General features: G+C 47.6%; 2 protein-coding genes across 2 annotated transcripts in view; one reads left to right on the top strand and one right to left on the bottom strand.

Moving 5' to 3' along the window:
- RPL37 (ribosomal protein L37) overlaps nt 1-25393 on the top strand; it is a 263271-nt gene that overhangs the window by 40220 nt on the left and 197658 nt on the right. The window lies entirely within an intron of this gene.
- Nucleotides 22161-25393, bottom strand: part of C7 (complement C7) — a 122948-nt gene continuing 119715 nt past the window's right edge. The window contains exon 18 of the mRNA XM_068250956.1: nt 22161-22558. Within this exon, the coding sequence (XP_068107057.1) occupies nt 22386-22558 (173 nt within the window). The 3' untranslated portion in view covers nt 22161-22385. The remainder of the gene's footprint in view (nt 22559-25393) is intronic.

Here is a 25393-nt window from a genome sequence, read left to right as displayed (position 1 = left end):
ATTTCTCCGTCCCCGTCTCCACCCTGTCACCACCAAGGGACGGAGAAATCCATACCTGATGCCGCTGTCCGCGCTCCCGCTCGCTCGCCGCGTGCCCCCGCGCTGGTACACGCCGCCGCGTGCTCGCCCGGAGATAAATGAACGGGAAAAACCTTTCCCGTTCGTTGATCTAAGCCCCCCTCGCAATGATCAGCTGCTTCTACGAGAAGCAGCGCGATCATTGTGAAAAAAAGTTGCCCAGCCTCCCTGGACTTGCAGGTCGCATAAACAAAAACTCACTGTGGCCATCTTGTGGCCAAATAGTAAAACTACACCCTAAAGCATTTTTCATATACAAATACATTAGTTAAACATTAAAAATTAACTCATTAACTCCCACACTCCCCAATTTTATTTATTTTTTGTAATTAAATTAAAAAAAAATACAATTAAAAAAAATACATAAAAAAGGTGAAAATTGCTCTGGTGCTCAAGGGGTAAAACCCCTCAGTGGTGAAGTGGTTAAAATCAATTTTCTAAAAAACTATAAGGTCTTTTTGAAAAATCTTTTTTTTTCTCTTATACACACTGTTCACCTTAACATACCCTGCACATTTTGGGGATTCTAGCTGGTAAGGGGGCTTTGCTATTAACCACGAAAGTTGGCAGCCATTAAGCGAAAATGCGAATCTTTTTGCGAAAATATCTCAAAAACTAAAATGGTATTTTCGATGTGAAAATGCCTTTGGCAAAAATTTGCAAGCAACACTGCTAATCAGTGGCTGTTACTGTTGCTGGCACAGTGACTGCTACTAATCAGTGACTGTTACTGCTGAGACACCAAAGTGCGCCCCTCTATCCCTCCCATTCAAGCCATCACACACTGATTACTATTAGAGCATGAGGAGCCCCAGTTCCCCCAAACCCGCCAACACCTTAATCTCTAGTTATCTGGGCTTGCAGTCATTGCCATGTATTCCCTTTTCTTATTTCTCTCTGCTTCAAACACAATAGGGGAATTATAGCTGAGTGAGTTGTGCGCCCCCTCCTACACTGCGCCCTGAGGCTGGAGCCTCTCTTGCCTCTGCCTCAGACCGGCCCAGGGTGTACGGTAATGGAGGTGCGTGAACAGGTAGGAGACACAAGGAGGAGAACCCTGCCTGAACAATCTAGACAGAGAGGTAGGGACACGAAAGGTAGGGGACCAGAGTTCAGCTGCGGGTTTAGTGGGGGGGAGGGAGGGGGGGATGCCAGAGTGAAAAGGTGAGCTTTGAGGGCCTTTTTGAAGATGTTTATGAATGTTTATGAATTATTTACCAAAAATATTTGCAAACACCCCCCCCCCCCCCCCCCCCAAAAAAAAAGTCTTCAATCTTTGCATAAATTCTTTGGATTTCTTTAGAAACTGTACGAGGATGAGCGTTTACCATACTGTGATTGATAAGACACATTAGCTGCTGTTTAGCGCTGAACAGCTTGTGCTGAGTCAGTCGCTGAAATGACGATTTCTTGTTCGGCAGCAGTAATGGGCATGTGTGATCTCTGCCATCTGTTGACGCCATCCAGTTCTGCGCTTGAAATAAAAGTAAATATTGTTTTTTTTTATTATTTCCCTTTATTTTTTGAACAGCTTAATCCTTTGCTGCAAAACGTCTTGGTTTGCAGAGGAGTAGTCGAGAAATATGTATACGTACTAGAATACATTCCGCTACTTCTTCTGCTTGATAATTATTAAAGAGACTCAAGAGCTTAAAAATAATTTGTCATTAAATAATGCTACTGATTAAAATATAGAGCTCTTTGATATAAAAAAATAACTAATTCTTTCCGCCAGGTAATGCATTCTATTAATTTGTTCTTAAGCCACGCCCCCATCTCAATTTGGCCCCTGGCAATTTTATTTAATTCCCCTGGCCAGCGTGCACAGCATTGTGGGATTGCTGATGTCACTGGCAAGCCCAGCTATTGAGTCCAGCCCACAAATGGCTTAAGTTGCAAATTTTTGCAAGATTTTGCGACGCCATTCAGACCAGATCGGTGGCTGGAGAAGCTGTGTGGGACACGAGCGGGAGGCGGAGACGTGTCGGATCGGTGGACGGAGAAGCTGTGTGGGACACGAGGGGGAGGCGGAGACGTGATGGAACGGTGGACGAAGAGGCTGCGTGTGACACGAGCGGAAGGCGGAGACGTGCCGGAGCGGTGGATGGAGAGGCTACGTGGGACACGAGCGGGAGGCGGAGACGTGCCGGAGCGGTGGATGGAGAGGCTGCGTGGGACACGAGCGGGAGGCGGAGACGTGCCAGAGCGGTGGACGGAGAAGCTGTGTGGGACAAGAGGGGGAGGCAGAGACGTGACGGAACGGTGGACGGAGAGGCTGCATGGGACACGACCGAGGGACACGGAGGTGCGGCGCACATGCTGAAGCGGGGACCAAGCAGAGAGGCTGAATCAGGGACCAGCCAGGAAGAAACAGTTGAGAGAGGGCCCCAGAGCCTGTAGGGGACCCCAAGGGTCTTCCCCTCCTCTCCAGCTATGGTGACCCTGCGGGGGAATGAGGAAGAGAAGAGCGTAGATCACAGTGCTGCCTCCTGTGTCCTGCCTGGATTAGAGAAGACTCTGCTGTGTATGCACTCTGCATTTGTAAGGTAAAAGAGAAGGGGAATAATGGGGACCCCACCAATACATTTGGGGAAATATGATGGACAACTAATGATATTGTGTGACGGAGAGGGAGGATGGGGCCTGGCAGCAAGTTTGGAGGCCCAGGGTGGTGAATTTTCTGTAGAGGGTGGGGCTGTGCTGGGGAGGGGGGGGCATGTTGCTTTTACCCCGGAGCGCCATTGTGGCTAGAACCGGCCCTGGCGATTGCTGCTCGGGAGACTGTAAAGACGACGAAACCACAGTCTATTTATATGTACAGCGCTGTGTGACACGGCTGTCCCCCTCGGGGACAAGAGAGCGATCAGCTCTCATAGGCAGAAGCCTATGACAGCCGATCGCCGTGATTGGCCGGCTGGGGGAGGGAAGGTTTTGAAAGAATAAATAAATAGGAAAAAATAATAACAAAATAAAGATATGAATATTTATTTTAAAAAAAATAAACAACTTGGTGGCGATCAGACCCCACCAACAGAAAGAGGGGAGGCTTTGGCAGTCTTCGGAAGGCTTCCAAAGACGGCTGCTCCACGCTGTGCATGCCGAACCACCCTCTCTTGCGTATTCACGCGTGCGCAGTGCAAAGCCGCCAGTCTTCGGGAGCCAGAATGCTTCCGAAGACTGCTGAAGTCTTACCAGGAGATTCAACCTGGGGAGCCTACAGGGGGAACGCAGACACCGTCAGGAAGGCTCTATAAGACCCAGAGCCTTCCCTCTCCTTAGGTTTGTATCTTTTTTTTTCTTTTAGATTACACTTCAGAGTCACTTTAAAGGTGGCCACATACGATACAATAATATGATCCGATTTTACGGCGATTCGATAAAAACGATCGGATCTTCCGAAGAAATCAAAAGCTTTCTTTTCATTCGACTGAAAAATCCGATCGCATTTCCTGTTTTCTTCGATTATTATCGATCCGGAATGCCAGATATTTTTCTTCAATCTTTCTAAAGATTGTATGGTGTGTGTTAGTTTGTCAATGTATTAATATACACACCCTAGCAATTTTGTCAGAGTTTCCAATCATTTTTATCATAATTGGGGAAAAATTGTACATAGGTGTGTGGTACATTGGTCATATTTTTGAAATGTTACAATCAGTCAGAAAAATTGATTGCAGTTCTTAAATTGAACAGATATTTAAAAAAATGTATGGTGTGTGGCCACCTTAAAGCTGGCCATACACTGGCCCGATTTGCCGCCGATTCGACAGCAGATTCGATCACTGGGATCGAATCTGCTGCCAATCGTTCGCGCTAAATGCACCCGCCGATCCAATTTCCTCCCGAAATCGTATCGGTCCGTCAATCGCGCCGTGCGGGTTACTTCTGTCGATCTACCGCGGGTAGGGAGTGCGTCGCTAGCGGCGGCCGATCCGATACAGTTATACATTACCTGACACTGGCTCCCGGGCATCTTCTCCGCGTCTTCTCCGCATCTTCTCCGCGCTGCACCGCTCTTGCTTCCATCCCAGCGTACATTAACTTCCTGTGTCACTCCAGTGACCAGGAAGTTCATATAGAGGGCGCTCTATTTGAACTTCCTGGTCACGGAGTGACACAGTGTACGCTGGGATGCGGTGCGGGGTGCAGCGCGGAGAAGAGGACCCGGAGCCAGCTTCAGGTAATGTATGCAGGGTGGGGGGGGGGGGGGGAGACAGGTGGCAGCTGCGGCTTCACAGATTGTGATCGGTTTCAGGCTGAAATCGATTCAGAATCTGTTTGCAGTAAAGGCAGCCATACGATCCCTCTCTGATCAGATTCGATCAGATAGGGATCTGTCAGCTGGTCGATCTAATGGCAAATCGACCAGTGTATGGCCACCTTAAGACTGCAAAAAAAGAGCAGAGCTGCCAATGTGAGGGAACAGCATCCCTGCTAGGACCTCCCCATCCTCATCATTTTCTAAAACAGATAATTCTATTAATTTCATCAGACAAAATTCTATCTATCTAGACTAGAGCTTATGAAACTTCCTGGGGCAATTTCTTGTCTCATAGATAAATATGTATATTGGCAATTCTTCATTATCAGCCAGCACTACCTGGTTCTTTATCAATACTGGATCCACCTTCTCCCATTGTCTTATTATTGCCTCTCTTCTCTTGTATAAGCAGTCAGAGGACGGAAGGTCGTTCATTGAGCTCCTGATGGAATAACGTCATTAATTATTCCCAACAGCGATGTCTCTGGACCAAATGACACGCAGGCTGGAACCACTGTTTAAATTACGCCACCAGGACTTTCCTCAGGAGTCCTTGATTGTATACAGTAGTATCTCCAGAAACCATATACATAAACAGCACCTCTTCCATTTACCTGAAGATGAGGATGAGGAGTCAAATGTATTAACTATGCCCGGAGGGAGGCATTCTATATGCAGAAATGTGAGAGCTATGCTATTTTTAGCTAACAAATCACCTCTGCCTATGTCTCCACTACTCATTCTTGTACATCAAATTCTCAGGCTAAAGGTAGCCATACATCTAGGGATTCCGCGGGTTGATCGACCATCTGATTTGTTAATTGAATTGAATCAGAGGAAAATCAGTGATGTAACATGTCCGACTGATCGCAGCATAGCCACCCTGCACAAACTGCACAGAGGTTGAAAAGACGTTTTTTTCTTCAGCAAAAAAAAAAAATGGTTCTAATAGGATAAGAGTCTCATTTCTTCAGCTGCGTAATTATATACATGAGGAAGATTGCATGATTGGAGAGATGCCTGATTTATAACACCGGCTGCCAAATGCTCAGAGAACCTTCTCTGGAGCTAGATGGCTCCATCCATGCTCAGAAGACAGAATATCTATGTGTGTGTGGAAGAAAAGCTTCCTTTTCCTAGAAGAGGTGGAAAAATGCTGAAATCATTGTAATGTGAATAATGGAAAATGTACTGTATATACAGTACAGTCTTCAGCCAACTCCACAAATATTTTATTTTCTACTTCAAGGGGCACTATGGTGAAAAAATTTAACATTTAAAATATGTGCAAACATATACAAATAAGAAGTACATTTTATCCAGAGTAAAATGAGCCATAAATTACTTTTCTCCTATGTTGCTGTCACTTACAGTAGGTAGTAGAAATCTGACAGAAGCGACAGGTTTTGGACTAGTCCATCTCTTCATAGGGGATTCTCAGGGATTTATTTATTTTCAAAAGCACTTAGTGAATGGCAGTTGCTCTGTCCAACTGCCAAAAACTGTACAGCGAGCAGGGAGGCTGGCCAGCATCATTGCTTAAATCCTTTTTAGGGAATATCTTTATAAAGAATAAAAGCCTTGCTGAGAATCCCCTGTGAAGAGATGCACTAGCCCAGGGGTAGGGAACCTTGGCTCTCCAGCTGTGATAAAACTACAAATCCCAGCATGCATTTGCCTTTATTAATCATGACTTTGGCTGTCAGACTCCTGCAATGCATTGTGGGACTTGTAGTTCCTTAACAGCTGGAGAGCCAAAGTTCCCTACCCCTGCACTAGCCTAAAACCTGTCGCTTCTGTCAGATTTCTACTACCTACTGTAAGTGACAGCAACAAAAAAAAGTAATTTATGGCTCATTTTACTCTGGAAAAAAACGTACCGTATTTTTCGGAATATAAGACGCTCCGGCATATAAGACGCACCTAGGTTTAGGGGACAAGAATCAGAGAAAAAAAAAAAACTAATCGTAGGTGGGTCTATGGTGCAGGGGGCATCTTATGGACCTTTTTTCCCTAAACTACACTGCCCATCTACACCACACTACACTTCACTTCACTTACCCCTGCTGCCCCCACTACACTACACCTCACTAGCTAACCCCTGCTGCTGTAACCACCTACTACACTACACTACACTACACTACACTACACTAACCAACCCCTTCTGCCACCACCAAATACACTACACTAGCTAAACCCTGATTAAACATCTCACCTGATCCTGTCGCCACGATCCTCTCCTCCCCCATCTGGCTTTCTTCATCAGAGGGCGCCCGTCATTCAGGATGCAGGTCTTCAGAGCCCCAGCTGCCCGCGGTCCTCTTCGCTGCAGTCTTAGTATAGACTGCAGCCTTGCAATATACATGTGCTGCCGCCGCCATCTTTCCTAGTTACGGCGTCCCCACCCGACGTCTTCCCTAGTTACAGCGTCCTTCCCCGACGTCCTCAATAGTTACAGCGTCCTTCCCCGACGTCCTCCCTAGTTACAGTGCCCTCTACTGGTTGATCTGCGGCGCATATGTGCGCGTGACCTCAGAGGCACTGTAGCTAGGAAGGACATCAGGGGAGGACGCTGTAACTAGGGAGGACGTCGGGGAGGACGCTGTAACTAGGAAGGATGGCGGCGGCAGCACATGTATATCGAAAAGTTGCAGTCTATACGAAGACTGCAGTGAAGAGGAGCGCGGGCAGCTGGGGCTCTGAAGACGTTCACAATGCTTGACAAGACGTCCTGGGATGAAGAGAGCCAGACGAGAAGGAGAGGATCGCGGCAACAGGATGCGGTAAGTATATTCCGGGGCCACATTTACCGCATCTTTGGAATATAAGACGCACCCACTTTTCCGCCTCATTTTTGGGGAAGAAAAAGTGCGTCTTATATTCCGAAAAATACGGTACTTCTTATTTGTCTGTTTTCCCATATTTAAAATTTTTCAATTTTTGCCATAGTGCCCCTTTATAGTCTTGTACGCATCATATAAAAAATTTAGCAAAACGAAGGACAGATCATTCCAACATCAGCAGGGAAAAAATGTAGCAAACTACCGTATTTTTCGGACTATAAGACGCTCCTGACCATAAGACGCACCTAGTATAGAGGACAAAAACCAGGGGAAAAAATATATATATACTAAACCTGGTGCATCCATGGTGAAGGGGTATCTTGTGGATTAGGCCCCCTTGTACCTCTTGTGTCTCCTTGTGTCCTCCTCTGTCCCCATGTGTCCTCCTCTGTCCCCCTTGTGTCCTCCTGTATGCCCCCTTCGTGCCCCCCTTGTGCCCTCCTCTATGCCCGTTTGTATCCCCCGTGTCCTCCCCTGCATGGACACAGTACAGGGAGTCCCCGACATTGCGGCAGGTTGGAGGTTTGTATTGGCAGGCATTCACAAGTCAGGAACTCCCTGCATTTGGACTATAAGACACAGTGACATTTTTTCCCTACTTTTGGGGGAGAAAAAGCGAGTTGTTTCGACAAACTACCTACGAAGATTTTCGTGGGATTTAAACGACCAACATGTCAGATCACATTGATAGATAATCGTTCATAGTCAGCAGTGTGTACAAAGCTATGAAAGATTATTAAAATATGTGTCCGCGAAGTCTACGGTGCTTGTCGTGCGTTCCTCATCATTTAACGATCACAACGTTTACCGTATCACACGGCAACTCATCTTGTCGTTCACGTCACGTTGCATAGATATTGTGAAAGATCGAGTGTGGAATGATGGTTTCCTCGGATGAATCACACGATCTATCTTTCAGTGGGTACGTGTCCCCCCAGCATTACCCCACCCCCCTTCTTTGTTTTAAATATAATTCTTCTTTAAGTAGCAAATACTGAAATTTCCCCCCCCCCCCCCCCCCCACTTCTAATAGTCACAAAGTTCCCCTAGGACAGGGGTGTCCACATTTTTTAGGCCAAGGGCTAAATCGCCATTCTTGAGAGTGTTAGGAGGCTAAACTAGTGACATTAAACACAATTTTGCTGATTGCCAATTGCCATTAAGTACTCTATGCTTGTGAAATTTTCCAAAAAACTCCAAATTTTACCACATGAAATATATACCGCCTGCTGCTGGCACAGTGGCAGCTGCTAATCAGTGGCTGTTACTGCTGCTGGCATAGTGGCAGCTGATAATCAGTGGCTGTTACTGCTGCTGGCACAGTGGCAGCTGCTAATCAGTGGCCTTTACTGCTGCTGGCACAGTGGCAGCTGCTAATCAGCGGCCTTTACTGCTGCTGGCCCCTGCATGCAGCACTGCAGCTACAGCCTGCGGGCCACATTGAATTCAGAACTGTAGAGAGCTTTGGGGGCCACCACAAAGGGTTCAGTGGGCCGCATATGGCCCCTGGACCAGACTTTAGACATGCCTGCCTTAGGAGCTCCAGCAAAGGCATTACATGGGAGCCGTCTAGTTGATCCTGGTTTATTCTGTAATTGCAGGAGCCCAGGGAAGCGGCTAGGTTTCCCAGGGTGAAGCAGGTAAAAAGTGCGCAGGAGTCCTTTTGAAAAAACAGTGCCACCATAGACGCCTATAATAAAGCCGCAATCTGGGGCTTGAAAGGGAAGTTTGGGCGCATGGCAGCGGTCGCTATCGGGCGCCTCTGGACACCAAAATGTACCTTCTTTGTTGCGAATCACGGCTTTTATAACGGCCGCTATATGCGGCAAAGCTGGTACATTTCGGCACAAATTAGCAGCAATACAGTAAAATATCAGCGCACAGAGGCCCCCGATAAGAGGCCCCCGATAGAATCGCAGGCGCAGATGACTTGCGGAAATGTAATTTGCTTTTTGGAGTTATGGTTTAGGGGGGGATTTAAAGGCGTCATCAGGCAGTATTAAAGAAAATAAGTGCTACTTACCGGGGGCTTCCTCCAGCCCCAAGCTCCCAGCACGTCCCTCGCCGCAGCTCTCCCCGCAGCTCTCCCCGCAGCCGTTCGCCGCAGCTCCGTCCCAGTCCCTGACGATGACTACAGGGTGACCTCCAGGTCGGCCTGTGCTGCGCCTGCGCAAGCGCTGCTGTCAATCATCGCCACGTGGGTCGGAGCGGACTGCGCATGTCACCCTGACGTCATTGCCGGGGACTGGGACGGAGCTGCGGTGAACGACTGCGGGGAGAGCTGCGGCGAGGGACGTGCTGGGAGCTTGGAACTGGAGGAAGCCCACGGTAAATAGCACTTATTTTCTTTAATACTGCCTGATGACTCCTTTAACCCATTCGCCTTCCGTCGTTTTCACGTGAGCAATGCTCACCTCCCATTCATTAGCCTATAACTTTATCACTACTTATCACAATGAACTGATCTATATCTTGTTTTTTCCGCCACCAATTAGGCTTTCTTTGGGGGGTACATTTTGCTAAGAGCCACTTTACTGTAAATGCACTTTAACAGGAAGAATAAGAAAAAAACGGAAAAAAAATTCATTATTTCTCAACTTTCAGCCATTATAGTTTTAAAATAATACATGCCTCCATAATTAAAACTCAAGTATTCTATTTGCCCATATGTCCCGGTTATTACACCATTAAAGTTATGTCCCTATCACAATGTATGGCGACAATATTTTATTTAGAAATAAAGGTGCATTTTTTCCGTTTTGCATCTATCACTATTTACAAGTTTAAAATAAAAAAAAATAGAAATATTTCATCTTTACATTGACATTTAAAAAGTTTAGACTCTTAGGTAAATATTTACATGTTTTGTTTTTTTTATTGTAATGTTTTTTTTTTTTTTTGTAAATGTGTGTTGAGTTTTATTTTTTTTACTTTTAGTTGTAGTTTTACTTTTTGGCCACAAGATGGCGGCCATGAGTTTGTTAACATGACGTCACTCTAAGCGTAACATACGCTTAGAGAGACGCATGGGGGACACAACAGCCAGAAAAAGCGAAGCTTCCAAGAGAAGCTGTCGCTTTTTCTGCGGGGGAGAGGAATCAGCGATCGGGCACCATGGCCCGATTCACTGATTTCTAGGCTAACAATCCGCGGCCGGGAGCGCGATCGGCTGCAGGAGCGCACATGGTAAAATAGGTTAAGGTTAGGCACCACCAGGAGGGGTTAGGGTTAGGCACCACTATGGGAAGGTTCTGTGTGAGAGTAGGGTTATGTTTAGCCATAGTAAAATACCGGTAAATACTGTTATATGTAATTTCATTACATATAAGAACTGTACCTGAGGCATACCTGCTTCCCCCTCCATCAATGGTACCTCATGTGCAGCAATTCGTTCCCTGACCATTTATTCCCATACTTTGTTTGTAGGTTAGCAATGATCTCTCCACTGCTAGGCTGTGTTACTGCTCTTATATCTTGCCATACAACCGTATTTGTAGCCATTATTGGAAACATTCCCGCACACCTAAACCACTCAGTATCATATTTTTAACCTGCCAGAGGAGATTATGGCTTTTTATACATCGCTTACAGGAACAATAAAACCGGGAGGGCAGGAAAAAAAAGCTTCAAATTGTGATTTTGGCAAAAACGGATGACGCTCTTTGGATGGGATGAAGACTAAAAGTCAGTCAGGGCTGAAAGAAAGAAATGCTCCGTGCGTGAGGGGACAACTGACTGACACCATCCACAACCCTCAGATCTTCTGGCCACACAGAGAGTTGTCAGACAGCTACCGTATGTGCAGCCCCAACATCCTCAAGTGCCTCATCTCCTCCGGGAACCCCGTCACCTAGAAGCCCAGCAAAATACCGCCTATGGTCAATGGAGGAAGATAATAAAGAGCAGGTACCGTAGTATCTTATAACACCTCCTGTATAAGCTCCTGTATTCCTTCCTCCTCTTTAACTGCCACTAGAGCTTATTTTCGGGGTAGGGCTTATGATTCAAGCATGCTCGAAAGTCCAGTTAGGGCTTATTTTAGGGTGGGCTTATTTTTGAGGGAACAGGGTATTTATTGACCTAAGATTTGCTAATTTAATTAAGTTGCACAAACTTTATGAGACGTGCAAAATGGACATTCAGAACTGTACTAGGCATGTGTATGTAATTAGACAAGACTAAGAACATGTAACGATTGCGGAATCGTCTCCGTGGTCAGCGCACCAGACGTGCGCTGACGCGGCGGATTTCCTCCACAAGCGTATTATTGCGGACACCCAGGCTAGATGCTATGCACCCGCAGAGGGCAATTCCCACCGGCAGATGGCGCTGTGGAGTGCAGGCGAACACAGCCGCTGCACAGCCACAGATGCCAAACAGGGCCGGATTTGTACCTTTTACTGCCCTAGGCCAACTATCATCAGCCGCCCCCTGACCAACCGTAAACACTCTCCCCCCACACACCTCGCACGCACACACACAATTTTCCCATTTTCCCCCAGCAAACATATGGAGTCTTGCACAGGACAGAAGGAAAACATAAAGAAATGCACCATGTATGTATTTAGTTTTTAGCCTGTTCAGTGTTCTCCCCAGAAATTTTTTCCAGCCCGGTGGCTTGAAAATGTAGCCGGGTGGTATGAAAAAGTAGCCGGGTGGGGCGAGATGAGAGAATGCAGGGCCGGTGCTTCTCTGCTTACAGCATAGGAGGTGAACTGATAACAGCTGGGTGCTCACCAAAAATAGCCGGGTGGAGCACCCGGCTAAAAGAGCCTGGGGAGAACACTGCTGTTTAATTCCCCATCAACTGTGTCTAATCACCAGGGCCGCATTTGTACATTCTACTGCCCAAGGCCATCTGTCACCAGCTGGGTCACTCTCTGCTCGAATAGGTTTCTTCATTGTGCAGGCATGAGTGTGTCCGTACTGGGCATGTACAAGTAAGGTCTGTGCAAGCCCAGTAGAACTAAGGCACTTGTGCAATGTTTTTTTTTACTCTGTAACTGGGCATGTGCAGACCTTACTTGTCCATACCCAATACAGATACACTCGCTCACAGTCACACTTGCATACTGAAGATACCCATTTAACTAGAGAGGAACCCAGCACTGGAAAGGTGGGGTAGAGGAAAATTACAGGAAGCCCCTGGACTACCCCCTCCTCCATAGAGGCACCACAGCTGTCAGCAAGCCCTACACACCCCCTTTATAAAAGTACCACAGCTCCCAGCGTGCTCCTTCCCTCCATAGAGACACCACAGCTCCCAGCATGTACCTCCTCTTCCATAGAGGCACTACGTTCCATATAGTATCGGTTATCCCCTAAGGCCTCAAAGATGGCTGCTGGGCCCCCCAGGCCTCCTCCAATGTGAATAGTGGTCCCCTGCAGAACATTTTCAGTGGAGCGCGCTCACCCATCTGGCTGCCTTGCTCCTCTGGTGGCTTCATCCTCGTGGGTGCCTCATCTCTGTGACCTGACGGCATGTACACACTCAAGACGGAAAAACATGCAGAGGAGCATGCCAGCTGGGTGTCGGTGTGCTCTGCTGCGAAGCTCTGGGGGACCACTATTTACTTAGGGGAGACCAGGGAAAGGGGGGGGGGGGGGGACATGCCAGATGGCACTGGGTCCCCGAGGGAAAACAATACTATATGAAGGAGGGGCATGCTGGGATCTGTGGTACCTCTATGGAAAGGGGGGGCTCTATGGAAAAGAGGCGCATGCTGGGAGTGGGAGGGCTTGCTGGAATCTCTAATGCATCTACAGAGGGGGGGAGGGCATGCTGGCAGCTGTAGTAACTATATAAATGGTGGGGAGACTTACTGGGAGCAGTGGTGCCTCTATAACAAGGGATGGTGTGCTGGGAGCAGTAGTACCTCTCTATAGAAGTGGGGGGCTTGCTGGGAGCAGTGGTAGGATCTCTATATTAAAGATGGGGGAGTTTGCTAAGCAGTGGTAGCTCTATGGAAAGGGAGGGGAGCTTGCTGGGAGCAGTGGTGCCTTAATAGAGAGGAAGGGGACAAATGGACCACCTAATGCTGTGGGGTGGGAGAGAGGGTGTCAGGACTCAGAAGCAGGACATGTACTCACATGCATGCAGGCCAGGTAACAGCTTCAGAGACTCAGGCCACATCAATCATCCAGCTTCCTGCAGCCAGCCATAGGAGTCCTTCTCCCCATGTGAGCTGAATTCCGTTCAGCTGAGCCCTCTCCCCTTCCCCCGTGCTTTGCTGCGTGTCTGACTCGTACCGGAGGGGGAAAGGAACTAACAGCTGCCCCGCGTCTCCTAATCTCTGCAGAAGTTGAAGTTCTCCCTGGCCAGGCTGAACTGCAGGCTGCTGAGGCTCACGGAACTGTATAGTTTCTGCTTCTTCCCGCCGGTATCTTCCTCCACGTGTGCCTGCAGCCCCGGTCACCCAGCCTTCAAGTTCGTGCTGTGCCTGGCCATCCACGCTTCCTGTGCTGTGCAAGTGCAATCATGATATCAAATCATTCATTTTGGCCGCCGGATCCACTATCCTCCACCATTACACAAGCAGCTAGCTAGCACTGTAATGTGAGGCAGCCAGACCCGGTCCGTTTGCGGCCGCCCTGCATCAGAGTTTGAAGATAGCAGAGGGTGGCCGTGGATGGATCGGTTCTGGCTGCCTCACGCCATACAGTGCTGGCTGCTTGTGTAATGGTAGAGTGTAGCCGCAGGCCAGAATGAATGATGGCGTGGGCAGGAAAGCACTTTAATAGTGTGTTTGCTTTGACACCCATCAGCCGCCCTAAACAAGGGCTGATTATCTGCCGCCCTAGGCCACTGCCTAGGTTGGCCTTGCCAGAAATCCGGCCCTGATGCCAAATGGGAATTGTACAGATCCGGGACAAGGTACAATCAGGCAGGGCTGGATAGCCCACAGGGAACAGAGCAAAGGGACAGAACCAATGTGTGCCCACCAAATTAGTCGCCACCCAGCGACGGCGAACACACAACGGCGGAAACGAAGTAGGAAACGCAATCGCAAGAATGGCGATTGCCAATAGCGACACAAGACTGAGCAGGACAGAGCACAAGGGTAGCAAAGGCACAGCAAATCATACAAAGAGAAAGATAAAGAAAATAACAAATGCTAGCTGAACGCGAACACCGCACTCATTCGCAACAGTGCACGCGTTCGTGCGCGGTCTCCGCGTGTTACGCACAACAGAGACAAGCACGCCTAACTAACCAAAGACAGACAAACACGAAACAGAGAACGCGAGCGCTTGCTTAACGGTTACCTCACCGAGCCTACAGCAAGCGTTTCGAATCAGACAAGACAGACACACGAAAACAGGCACAAGCGAGAGATAGGATCCACAGCACTAGCGAAAAGTGGCTAGCGCGATCCAAGTACAGAGTAGCAGAACAGAAGGATCCCCAGCGCTAGCGAAAAGTGGCTAGCGCGATCCCAGAAGACAGAACAGAAGGATCCCCAGCGCTAGCGAAAAGTAGCTAGCGCGATCCCAGGAGACAGAGTAGCAGAACAGAAGGATCCCCAGCGCTAGCGAAAAGTGGCTAGCGCGATCCCAGAAGACAGAACAGAAGGATCCCCAGCGCTAGCGAAAAGTGGCTAGCGCGATCCCAGGAGACAGAACAGAAGGATCCCCAGCACTAGCGCTAGGGCGAGTGCGATCCAAACACACGGCAGACAGAACAGATGAGGTAGGCAGAAACAACCGCTGTTTCAACCTACACTCCAGACTCAATCAGAAGGATCCACAGCCGCTAACGCTAGGGCTTGTACGATCCAAACACAAGACAGACGGAACAGGCAAAACAGATAATACAACCTGACTGGACTAGAAGGGGAGCCTAAAGCAACCCCCAGGAATTAACTATACTAGATAGCAATGGCTGACACTCCAGCAGTGTCCATCAGGAACAGACCATGGAAGGGAAATGTCCAGCAAAGCATTCTGGGAGCAGAATGCTTTTATAGTGCTAGTCATCAAAAGAAGGCAGGTAACGAATTTGCATGACTAATGTATGCAAATTCCTCAGCAACACAAGCTGCAGAACTGACAGAAAGTCTCTCTTAGGCCTGGTGCACACCAAAAACCGCTAGCAGATCCGCAAAATGCTAACAGATTTTGAAACGCTTTTTCTTCTTTTTCTGTAGCGTTTCAGCTAGCATTTTGCGGTTTTGTGAAGCGTTTTTGGTGTAGTAGATTTCATGTATTGTTACAGTAAAGCTGTTACTGAACAGCTACTGTAACAAAAAACGCCTGCCAAACCACTCTGAAGTGCCGTTTTTCAGAGCGGTTTGCGGTTTTCCTATACTTAACATTGAGGCAGAAACGCATCCACAATCCAAAATCTGCAGCAGCCCGGGAGTATGCGTTTCTGCAAAACGCCTCCCGCTCTGGTGTGCACCAGCCAATTGAAATACATTACCCTAGCGGATTCGCACCCGCAAGCGGATCGCAAACAGCAGCCGAACCGCTCTGGTGTGCACTAGGCCTATAAGAGACCTGCAGAATGCAGACGTGAACAGTGGTCAAAATGCTGCCTGTCTACACAGGCAGCTGAGCAGATTCTCACAGTACCCCCCCTTCTAGGGTCGAATTCCAGACGACCCTCAAAACCGATATCTCCAAACCATTCTAACAGAAGACTCATGAAGGTCGGGGCAGCCCGACAAGGTCCAATTCCAGAGTCAGTCCACCCGAAACCGACCTCATCGGAAACAGAAGCCACCGAAACATGCCCATCAGTACTACCAGTCTCAGTATAACACCCATCAGGACTGTGAACGCCAGAGAAGAAGCCATCGACACCCTCCAGACAATACCCACCACCTTCCAAGGAGCGTCTGAAAATACCAAACCTGCCACAATACCTGTTCGAAGTGTCCCTTACAACACAAAAGCCACCGTTGATCTTATCCAGGGTACCAAGCAAAATCTCTCCCGGAATCTCCCAGAACCTTTTGAAGCTCCACAGAGATCCCAAGAGGGTAGAACAATCACCAGGCTCACATGGAGAATTACCAAGAACCCCCATGGAACCAATGACAATTCCGGATTCAGAATTACGAGGACACCCATCAAGATCAAGACTTTCAGGGACCACTTCTGGGCATGCAAGCAGGCAGGCCATATCAGAGCATGTCTCCACCGAGGAAGCATCTGAGTACGCTGGTAACCGAGGCACACTTGGGCTTTCTGGGTCACAGAGCACACTGGGGTACACCAGCACAGGAGAAACCTCAGGACATGTCGGGGAACTGCCAACCTCAGAGTCCGGCACGTCAAGACCAAAACCAGTACCGGGCAGAGAATCACCATGAGTGGAGGTCACAGGCACTGGACTTTCAAAAGAAGACTCGGATACAAATTCAGAAATTTCTGTGACAATAATATCATCATTGACTACACAGGCGTGAAGCTCCATCAGAGCTGAAAAGGTAGCCAGCAAGGCAGCAATGCCTACTGAAGTGGGCAACACCTCAGAAGGACTTGGGGGCAGGAGACGTCTCCTACAAGTTCTGCACCCTTTGGGAGGAACTCGGAGATCTCCAGGAGGTCAGACAGGACCTCAGGAACATCCTTTTTCAAGTTTCCTAAGAAGGATTCTGAACTATCCATGTTACAGGGCAAGGCTTGAACTTTATTTTGTGAACCGGGCAGATGTCCCAGGGAAGGTTCCACCATAAACTGAGACTGAATTTCATCATCAGGACAGGGATACACAGAAATATCTAGTGAAACTAACTCTGGCTTTCTGAGTTTCGTTTCACTGCAGGGAAATTCCTCCATAGCAGTCAAACCAGACTGCAATTCCAAAATAGCAGAGAAACAGGTAACAATGGTTGCAATACCTAGACGAGCCTCTAGGGACACTGCAGGACATTTTAAACAAGGTAATATTGACTCATCCAGATTACTGGGTGGAGAGTCAGTACTTACTTCAGAATCAGACTCGCAAATGTCAATGCGAGTGGACATAATGTCTTTATTCATGATACAGGGCAGGCTCAGAGACACCTTCTCTGGACAGAGCAAAGGTGCTTCAGTATCAGGTTTACAAAACCAAAGTGCTGTCTCACTCTTAGACTCGGCTAACGATGTCGAATCCGAGGAGACAGAACGCAAAATTTGCGAATCCACAATCGCTTTAGGTTGCGAAACCGAACACTCCAAAGACAGGGATTCTGAGGTCTCCAGGCTGCATTGCTCGATCTCAGAAACGCCAGCTGACAATGTATCTTTACAAACGTCACCTGAATGACGTACACGTAATTCATTCAGAATCATTTTCCACATACAAATCAGCGGACTCACAAAGTCAAATTCACACCCCTTTTTTTCTCTTAAGGCGGAAGCATAACTTATACATGCTCTCAAGACAGATTCACTTCTGGCAATGTAGTACTCACAAAACGACTCTGAATCGTTCTCCAATTCATACACCAACGCTTCGAGCTGTTTTTTCTGGAACGGGGGCTCCCATTCACACCTGACTAGGTCTGAGCATTCATACTGAACAATGTTAGGGGAAGTTGTGACAACAACATGAGGAATCATATTAATTTTACTCTTAAAACTGCATCGTTTGGGAATTTTCCCCATAGCGAGATCATAGATGGAGGATCTTAAAGTAGTACTGAGAGAAGATCTGTTTTTACATGACAAGGGATCCCACAAATCATTGACAAAGCTGACACACTCACGCCGATCACAATCGACAGGAACATCTGAGAAACCGGCATCAGATCGCACAGATTTAACCTCTAAACAAACGGGAGAAACTCCATCAGAATTCACGCAGGTGTCCACAGTCAAGGCACACCCATTCATTTCAGGTCGCACAGTGTCCAAACTCACTTGCTTTACCCCAGAAAGACAGGAATAATCATGTGACAATGGTGTCTCTTTATTGGAAATAATTGGTTGGTGTGTGTGCAATTCGTCCAAAATAGTCTGCCACACATAAATCACCAGATCCACATCACACTCATCACATTCATCAGAATCGATCAAAAGGTACATAGAGTCGAGACAATCATTCAGGTCATCCGCGCTCTTTGCGATATAAAAATCGCAAAAGGCTTTCCAATCGAAATCAAACTCTTCCAACAAGGCCCCAATCTCCCATGAGGCAAATGGCGGTTCAAACAACCCAGTATCTAGGTAATCTCCATATGGGTTGGGGTCAGGAACGAGGACAGACTTTTTAACTGCTTTAATGTAGTGTGCGATCCTACCTATAATAGGATCCACATATGCCTTTGCCTCAGGCAATGACATCTGAACAAAATCGAAGGTTCCCTCTGCCCTGGGATTTTGGTTGGGCTGGACATTCTGTAACGATTGCGGAATCGTCTCCGTGGTCAGCGCACCAGACGTGCGCTGACGCGGCGGATTTCCTCCACAAGCGTATTATTGCGGACACCCAGGCTAGGTGCTATGCACCCGCAGAGGGCAATTCCCACCGGCAGATGGCGCTGTGGAGTGCAGGCGAACACAGCCGCTGCACAGCCACAGATGCCAAATGGGAATTGTACAGATCCGGGACAAGGTACAATCAGGCAGGGCTGGATAACCCACAGGGAACAGAGCAAAGGGACAGAACCAATGTGTGCCCACCAAATTAGTCGCCACCCAGCGACGGCGAACACACAACGGCGGAAACGAAGTAGGAAACGCAATCGCAAGAATGGCGATTGCCAATAGCGACACAAGACTGAGCAGGACAGAGCACAAGGGTAGCAAAGGCACAGCAAATCATACAAAGAGAAAGATAAAGAAAATAACAAATGCTAGCTGAACGCGAACACCGCACTCATTCGCAACAGTGCACGCGTTCGTGCGCGGTCTCCGCGTGTTACGCACAACAGGGACAAGCACGCCTAACTAACCAAAGACAGACAAACACGAAACAGAGAACGCGAGCGCTTGCTTAACGGTTACCTCACCGAGCCTACATCAAGCGTTTCGAATCAGACAAGACAGACACACGAAAACAGGGACAAGCGAGAGATAGGATCCACAGCACTAGCGAAAAGTGGCTAGCGCGATCCAAGTACAGAGTAGCAGAACAGAAGGATCCCCAGCGCTAGCGAAAAGTGGCTAGCGCGATCCCAGAAGACAGAACAGAAGGATCCCCAGCGCTAGCGAAAAGTAGCTAGCGCGATCCCAGGAGACAGAGTAGCAGAACAGAAGGATCCCCAGCGCTAGCGAAAAGTGGCTAGCGCGATCCCAGAAGACAGAACAGAAGGATCCCCAGCGCTAGCGAAAAGTGGCTAGCGCGATCCCAGGAGACAGAACAGAAGGATCCCCAGCACTAGCGCTAGGGCGAGTGCGATCCAAACACACGGCAGACAGAACAGATGAGGTAGGCAGAAACAACCGCTGTTTTAACCTACACTCCAGACTCAATCAGAAGGATCCACAGCCGCTAACGCTAGGGCTTGTACGATCCAAACACAAGACAGACGGAACAGGCAAAACAGATAATACAACCTGACTGGACTAGAAGGGGAGCCTAAAGCAACCCCCAGGAATTAACTATACTAGATAGCAATGGCTGACACTCCAGCAGTGTCCATCAGGAACAGACCATGGAAGGGAAATGTCCAGCAAAGCATTCTGGGAGCAGAATGCTTTTATAGTGCCAGTCATCAAAAGAAGGCAGGTAACGGATTTGCATGACTAATGTATGCAAATTCCTCAGCAACACAAGCTGCAGAACTGACAGAAAGTCTCTCTTAAAGAGACCTGCAGAATGCAGACGTGAACAGTGGTCAAAACGCTGCCTGTCTGCACAGGCAGCTGAGCAGATTCTCACAGAACATTTACTTCACACTTTTCTCCTGGCAGACTCAGAGCGCTTCAGGGCTGCTGCCACTTAGGGCATGTTCCACGAGTGACCAGGATCATTAGGGAGTCTTGCCCAAAGACTGCTAATGTTCTGTCTTGAACCAGGATTCAAACCCCCGTCAAAGGCTCAAACAGCCTTCCCAGTATTCTATCCAGCTAATTATACTGCAATAAATGACTAGTGATAGTCAGAGAGACGCTGATATTCCCAACTTTCGTGCTGTATGCAGCTTGAAATGGCACCAATCAAAAGCACTTCCTATTGATTTCATTCGACCCAGTTCCAAGTTGAGAAGCTGTGCTTTCACCTCCCCGCTGTCCAGCAATGTGCCTGTGTGACCATCCTGTCTGTCTCCCTCTAGTGCTGGCACCTCACTCTCCTCATGCCGTGTGTAATCATGCTATATTCATTAGGAGATGCTGGGCACTAGGCTGAACGGTGAGTTGACAGTCAGAAGTACAGAACTGGACTCCAGCGGAGAGGTGAGAGCACAGCTCCTGCTGCGCTATGCTCTGAATTTACACACTGGCCTGAAGGGAGAGTGCAATGAAAATGTGATAGGATTAGCGGGTTGTTTGTATCATGAGGACTCCCTGTATTATGCAATCCACCTTGTACGGCACATGTGGGGGGGAAAGGGTGACACAGGACTCCTTGCCTGGGGTGACAAAATGGCTAAAAAGACTGCAAGGGACCTGAAGGACTACAGGGGGGCTGGAAAAAGCCCCAGGGAGGTTAAATTGGGTACCTTTGCTTTACTTTAGGTACCCTTTAACCATTGACAGTGATGTTATTTAACTTTGCCAGTTTTTCATAGCAACTATTGCAGCTCAGGAGAAGCGTGTGACGATGAGCTCTCCTGTGTTACCTGTCTCTTCCTGGAGGGCTTCCCCTGTCGCCATGGCAAGAAAGAAAGAAAGAAAGAAAGAAAGAAAGAAAGAAAGAAAGAAAGAAAGAAAGAAAGAAAGAAAGAAAGAAAGAAAGAAAGAGACAGTGAGAGGAAAAAGGAAAGAGAGACGGAAAAGAGAAGAGAGAAGAAGAAAGAGCAGAGACAGCAAGAGGGAGGAGAGAGAGAGGAGAAAGAGCAGAGATAGCAAAAGAGAGGAGAGGAGAAAGAGCAGAGAGGAGAAAAAGAAGAGCGGAGACAGTGAAAGAGAGGAGATTGAGTAGAAAGAGCAGAGACAGGGAGAGAGAGAGGAGAAAGAGCAGAAACAGCAAAAGAAAGGAGAAAGAGAAGAAAAGAGCAGAGACAGCAAGAGTGAGGACAGAGCAAAGAAAGAGCAGAGACAGCGAGAGAGAGAGGCGAGAGAGAGAAGAACGAAGACAGCGAGAGAGAGGAGAGAGAGAGAAAGTGAGGAGAGAGAGAACAGAAACAGGTGAGAGAGAGAGGAGAGAGAAGGAAGAGGAGAGACAGCTAGAGTGAGGACAGAGCAAAGAAAGAGCAGAGACAGCGAGAGAAAGAGAGAAGAAAGAGCAGAGACAGTGAGAGAGAGAGGAGAGAGAGAGAAGAAAGAGCAGAGACAGCGAGAGAGAGAGGAGAGAGAGAGAGAAGAAAGACCAGAGACAGCGAGAGAGAGAGGAGAGAGAGAGAAGAAAGAGCAGAGACAGCGAGAGAGAGAGGAGAGAGAGAAGAACAGAGACAGCAAGAGAGATGAGAGAGAGAGAAAGTGAGGGGAGAGAGAACAGAAACAGGTGAGAGAGAGGAGAGAGAAGGAAGAGGAGAGACAGCTAGAGTGAGGAGAGAGAGAGAAGGAAGAGCAGAGACAGCGAGAGTGAGGAGAGAGAAGAACAGAACCAGGTGAGAGAGGAGACAGAAGGAAGAGCAGAGACAGCGAGAGAGAGAGAGAGAGAGAGAGAGAGAGAGAGAGAGAGAGAGAGAGAAGACCGGAGACAGCGAGAGAGAGGAGAGATAGTGAGGAGAGAGAGAACAGAAACAGGTGAGAGAGAGGAGAGAGAAGAAAGAGGAGAGACAGCTAGAGTGAGGAGAGTGGGAGAAGGAAGAGCAGAGACAGCGAGAGTGAGGAGTGAGAGAAGAAAGAGGAGAAACAGCGAGAGAGGAGAGGGAGAGAAAAGATGAGGTAAAAACATAAGATAGCTGTGAAAGTGGACAAATTCACCCAACGCCAAATACTAAACAGCAAGAGATTTATTCTTAGCGGGTACAAAACCTCATTTGCTTTACAACACACAGAAGACCTGACAACTTATATTGGATGTTGCTTTTGGTATACACAATCACAATTTAATAGCATTTTTGTGAGCATGAAGGGCCTTTGCAAGGTCCAATGCGCTGAATGACTTTGACATGTTCTATAGCAGGACAAGAATGCCAGAGCAGAGACCTGTGATTCCTCTACTCATCACAGGGACTAATGCTGACAATCTGCACGTCTGCCTTTTGGCATATGAGGATCCCTGTGTCACATTCACTGAGAGTTTTCTTCACACCATTCACTGAGACACAAATGCTGATCCCTCTGTCTTGGCAGCTCCGACTCGCTCTGCAGATACATGTGTTGGTTTTATCTGGGGGGAGAAGATGGATTAGCGCAATGCAACTGGACTTGGTCACGGATATCTTGCCCTGCGCTGTTAAATCCTACATAAACCAAATTCCAACATCCATCAGGGTAATATGGGAATATAAACAGTGGATAGGAGCGTTGGCGAAGCAAATGTGCTTGCTACTGCAATACAGCTTACTTCTCCTCTCTGGATTCAGCTGCCCATGCGACACACAAAGTATAAAGGACAATACATACCCACCAGCATTTTCGGAATTTCCTGCATTACAGTAGAAATCATGTGTCCAGGGCCGGATTTCTGGGAAGGCCACAAAGGCGCAGGCCTTGGGGGGGATGAAGCCCAAGGGGGCGGCTAGACATAGGGGAGAGGCAGTTAGACATAGAAGAGGGGCTGCTGCATATGGAGGAGGAGGCTGCAAATTGAAAAGAGTGGCTGCAAATGGGCTAAATGCACAGAAGAGGGGGTGCTCCTGTACATGAAAGAGAAGGGCTGCTGTGCATGGATGTTACATATGGAGGGGGCTGCACATGGAATGTGGGGACGCTGCTGCACAAGGGGGAAGGGGAGCAACAAGAAAGCTGTCCGCAGGTGTAGGGAATCTTGGCTCTCCAGAAGTTAAGGATAGTCCCACTATGCATTGCAGGAGTCTGACAGCCACAGTCATGATTAATAAAGGCAAATTCATGCTGGGATTTGTAGTTTTATCACAGCTGGAGAGCCAAGGTTCCCTACCACTAGGGCACTGAGGGGGACATTTATCAAGAGTGTCTGAGACAAAATATTAGTAGGTTTTTAACTGTCTCAGACATCCTAAGAAATCACTAAATAGTGCAGATTCCTTCTTAAACTGTTAGGAATAGGAGGAGTTAGGAAGGTCTCTCAGACAGTGCAGTGTGTGAGGGGAATTGCTGTTGCTGAGGTAACCAATACATCTGCTGCATTGCATCAATGTCCAGCACTGGAAGGGTTAAGCACAGAACAGCTTCACAGGACACTTGGCACCAGGGGGAGGAGCACTTCACAAATCATGTGGGTGACATGTGGGTGACAGATGTGGGCGGGGTGGACAGCGGGAGCCAGCGGGGACTTAGCGTCCTGCACGGACGCGTATGCGGCGGCTGAGCGGCGAGTGACGTCGGGTGCGGCGTAGTTACAATGTAACAAAGTTGTTACATTGTAATAACTTTGTTACATTGTAACTGATAGAACATTTCCGAGGATATTGCGAGGGATCATTTATTTAAAGTGACAGGTAAGTATTAATGGTTAATTAAGAATATTAAAGGACTTTTTTCGTGGTTATGTTTTTTGTTCAATTAAAATACTTTTTCTATGTGTTTGTGTGTTTGTTTACTTTTAACTCTTAAAGGAAATGGGTAAGGGGTACAAGTACCTCTATACTCATTTCTCCTGGGAGGGGGGGTGGGCATCTGGGGGACCCCTTTTTAAAGGGGACTCCCAGATTCCACCATGAACCCCCCCCCCCCCCCCCCCAGGAAATCGCGGCCTCCACCTCCACCGCCTATCGGAGGTGGAGAAGAGCCCCTTGTCCTTGGATTGGACAAGAGCTCAGAGGGGGAGGGGAAAGCTTGACTGCCCCTCCCCTTCCAAGACCCCCCAATCCATGGACCATGCGGGCTGGTATAGTCAGGTTGCGGAGCCCCACGCGGCTGGTGCTCCGCATTCTGGCTATCCCAGCCTGCATGGGGGACAAGGGGTTAAAGAGGTCTGGAAGGGGGGACCCCACGTCGTTTTTTTTTTATATTTCCCACACTCAGAACGAAGTAAGTAAAACTCTTCCCACTTGGGGGAATCTATGAAAATAATACACTATTGTTACCTGTGCAAAAAAAACTGACATTTTCCGCATTTAAAAGACATTTTTGCCCTTGAAACTTAAAAATCGATTTTCTCAAAAACTATAAGGTCTTTTTGAAAAAAAATTTTTTCCTCTTATTCCCACTGATCCCCTTAATATACCCTAGGAATTTGGTGTTCCTAAACTTTAAGCAGGCTTTGCTATTAACCGTTAAAGTCGGCGGGTTTTTAAATGTATACATTTTTACTTTGAAACTTTAACATCGATTTTCTCAAAAACTATAAGGTCTTTTTGAAAAAAAAATTTTTTCCTCTTATTCCTCCTGATCTCCTTAATATATTCTCCAAATTTGAGGCTCTTAGCATTTAAGGGGGCTTTGCTATTAACCCTTAAAGTCGGCGGCTTTTTTATATTATACGGAGCGTTACGGTTTAACGCGAAATTACGGTAGCGTTTAATGCGAAATTACGGCATGAACGAAACGCGAAATTACGCGTTGAAAATTACGCTTACGGTATTTTCAATTACGATTTTAATGGCAATTATGCTACGCTAATTTCGCATTGTAATCGCAAATTTCGCATGCGTAATTATAGTAATGCGAAATTACGAAAATTTCGGCTCAACTCTAGATCTGCAGACCTTAAATGAAACCTGAAGTGAGAGGGATCTGGAGGCTGCCATATTTATTTTCTTCTAAACAATACCAGTTACCTGCCAGTCCTTCTGATCCTCTGCCTCTAATATATTTAGCCATAAACCCCGAACAAGCATGCAGATCAGGTGTTTCTGACAAAAATCTGACTAAATTAGCTGCATGCTTGTTTCAGGTGCGATTCAAACTAGTGCATCCAAAGAGATCAGCAGGACTGCCAGGCAACTGGTATTGTTTAAAAGGAAAAAAATATGGCAACCTCTGAATACCTCCCAGTTCATAAAAATTGGATGTGTGTACCAGGCTTTAGGGTGGGTAAACCTATCCAATTTTGATTGGCAATTAATTGGCCAATTTTACC

The sequence above is a fragment of the Hyperolius riggenbachi genome, chromosome 1 (genome assembly GCF_040937935.1).
Source record: "Hyperolius riggenbachi isolate aHypRig1 chromosome 1, aHypRig1.pri, whole genome shotgun sequence".
NCBI classification, from domain to species: domain Eukaryota; kingdom Metazoa; phylum Chordata; class Amphibia; order Anura; family Hyperoliidae; genus Hyperolius; species Hyperolius riggenbachi.
Note: the sequence above shows the minus strand (reverse complement) of the source record. Positions and strands in the feature narration are given on the sequence as shown.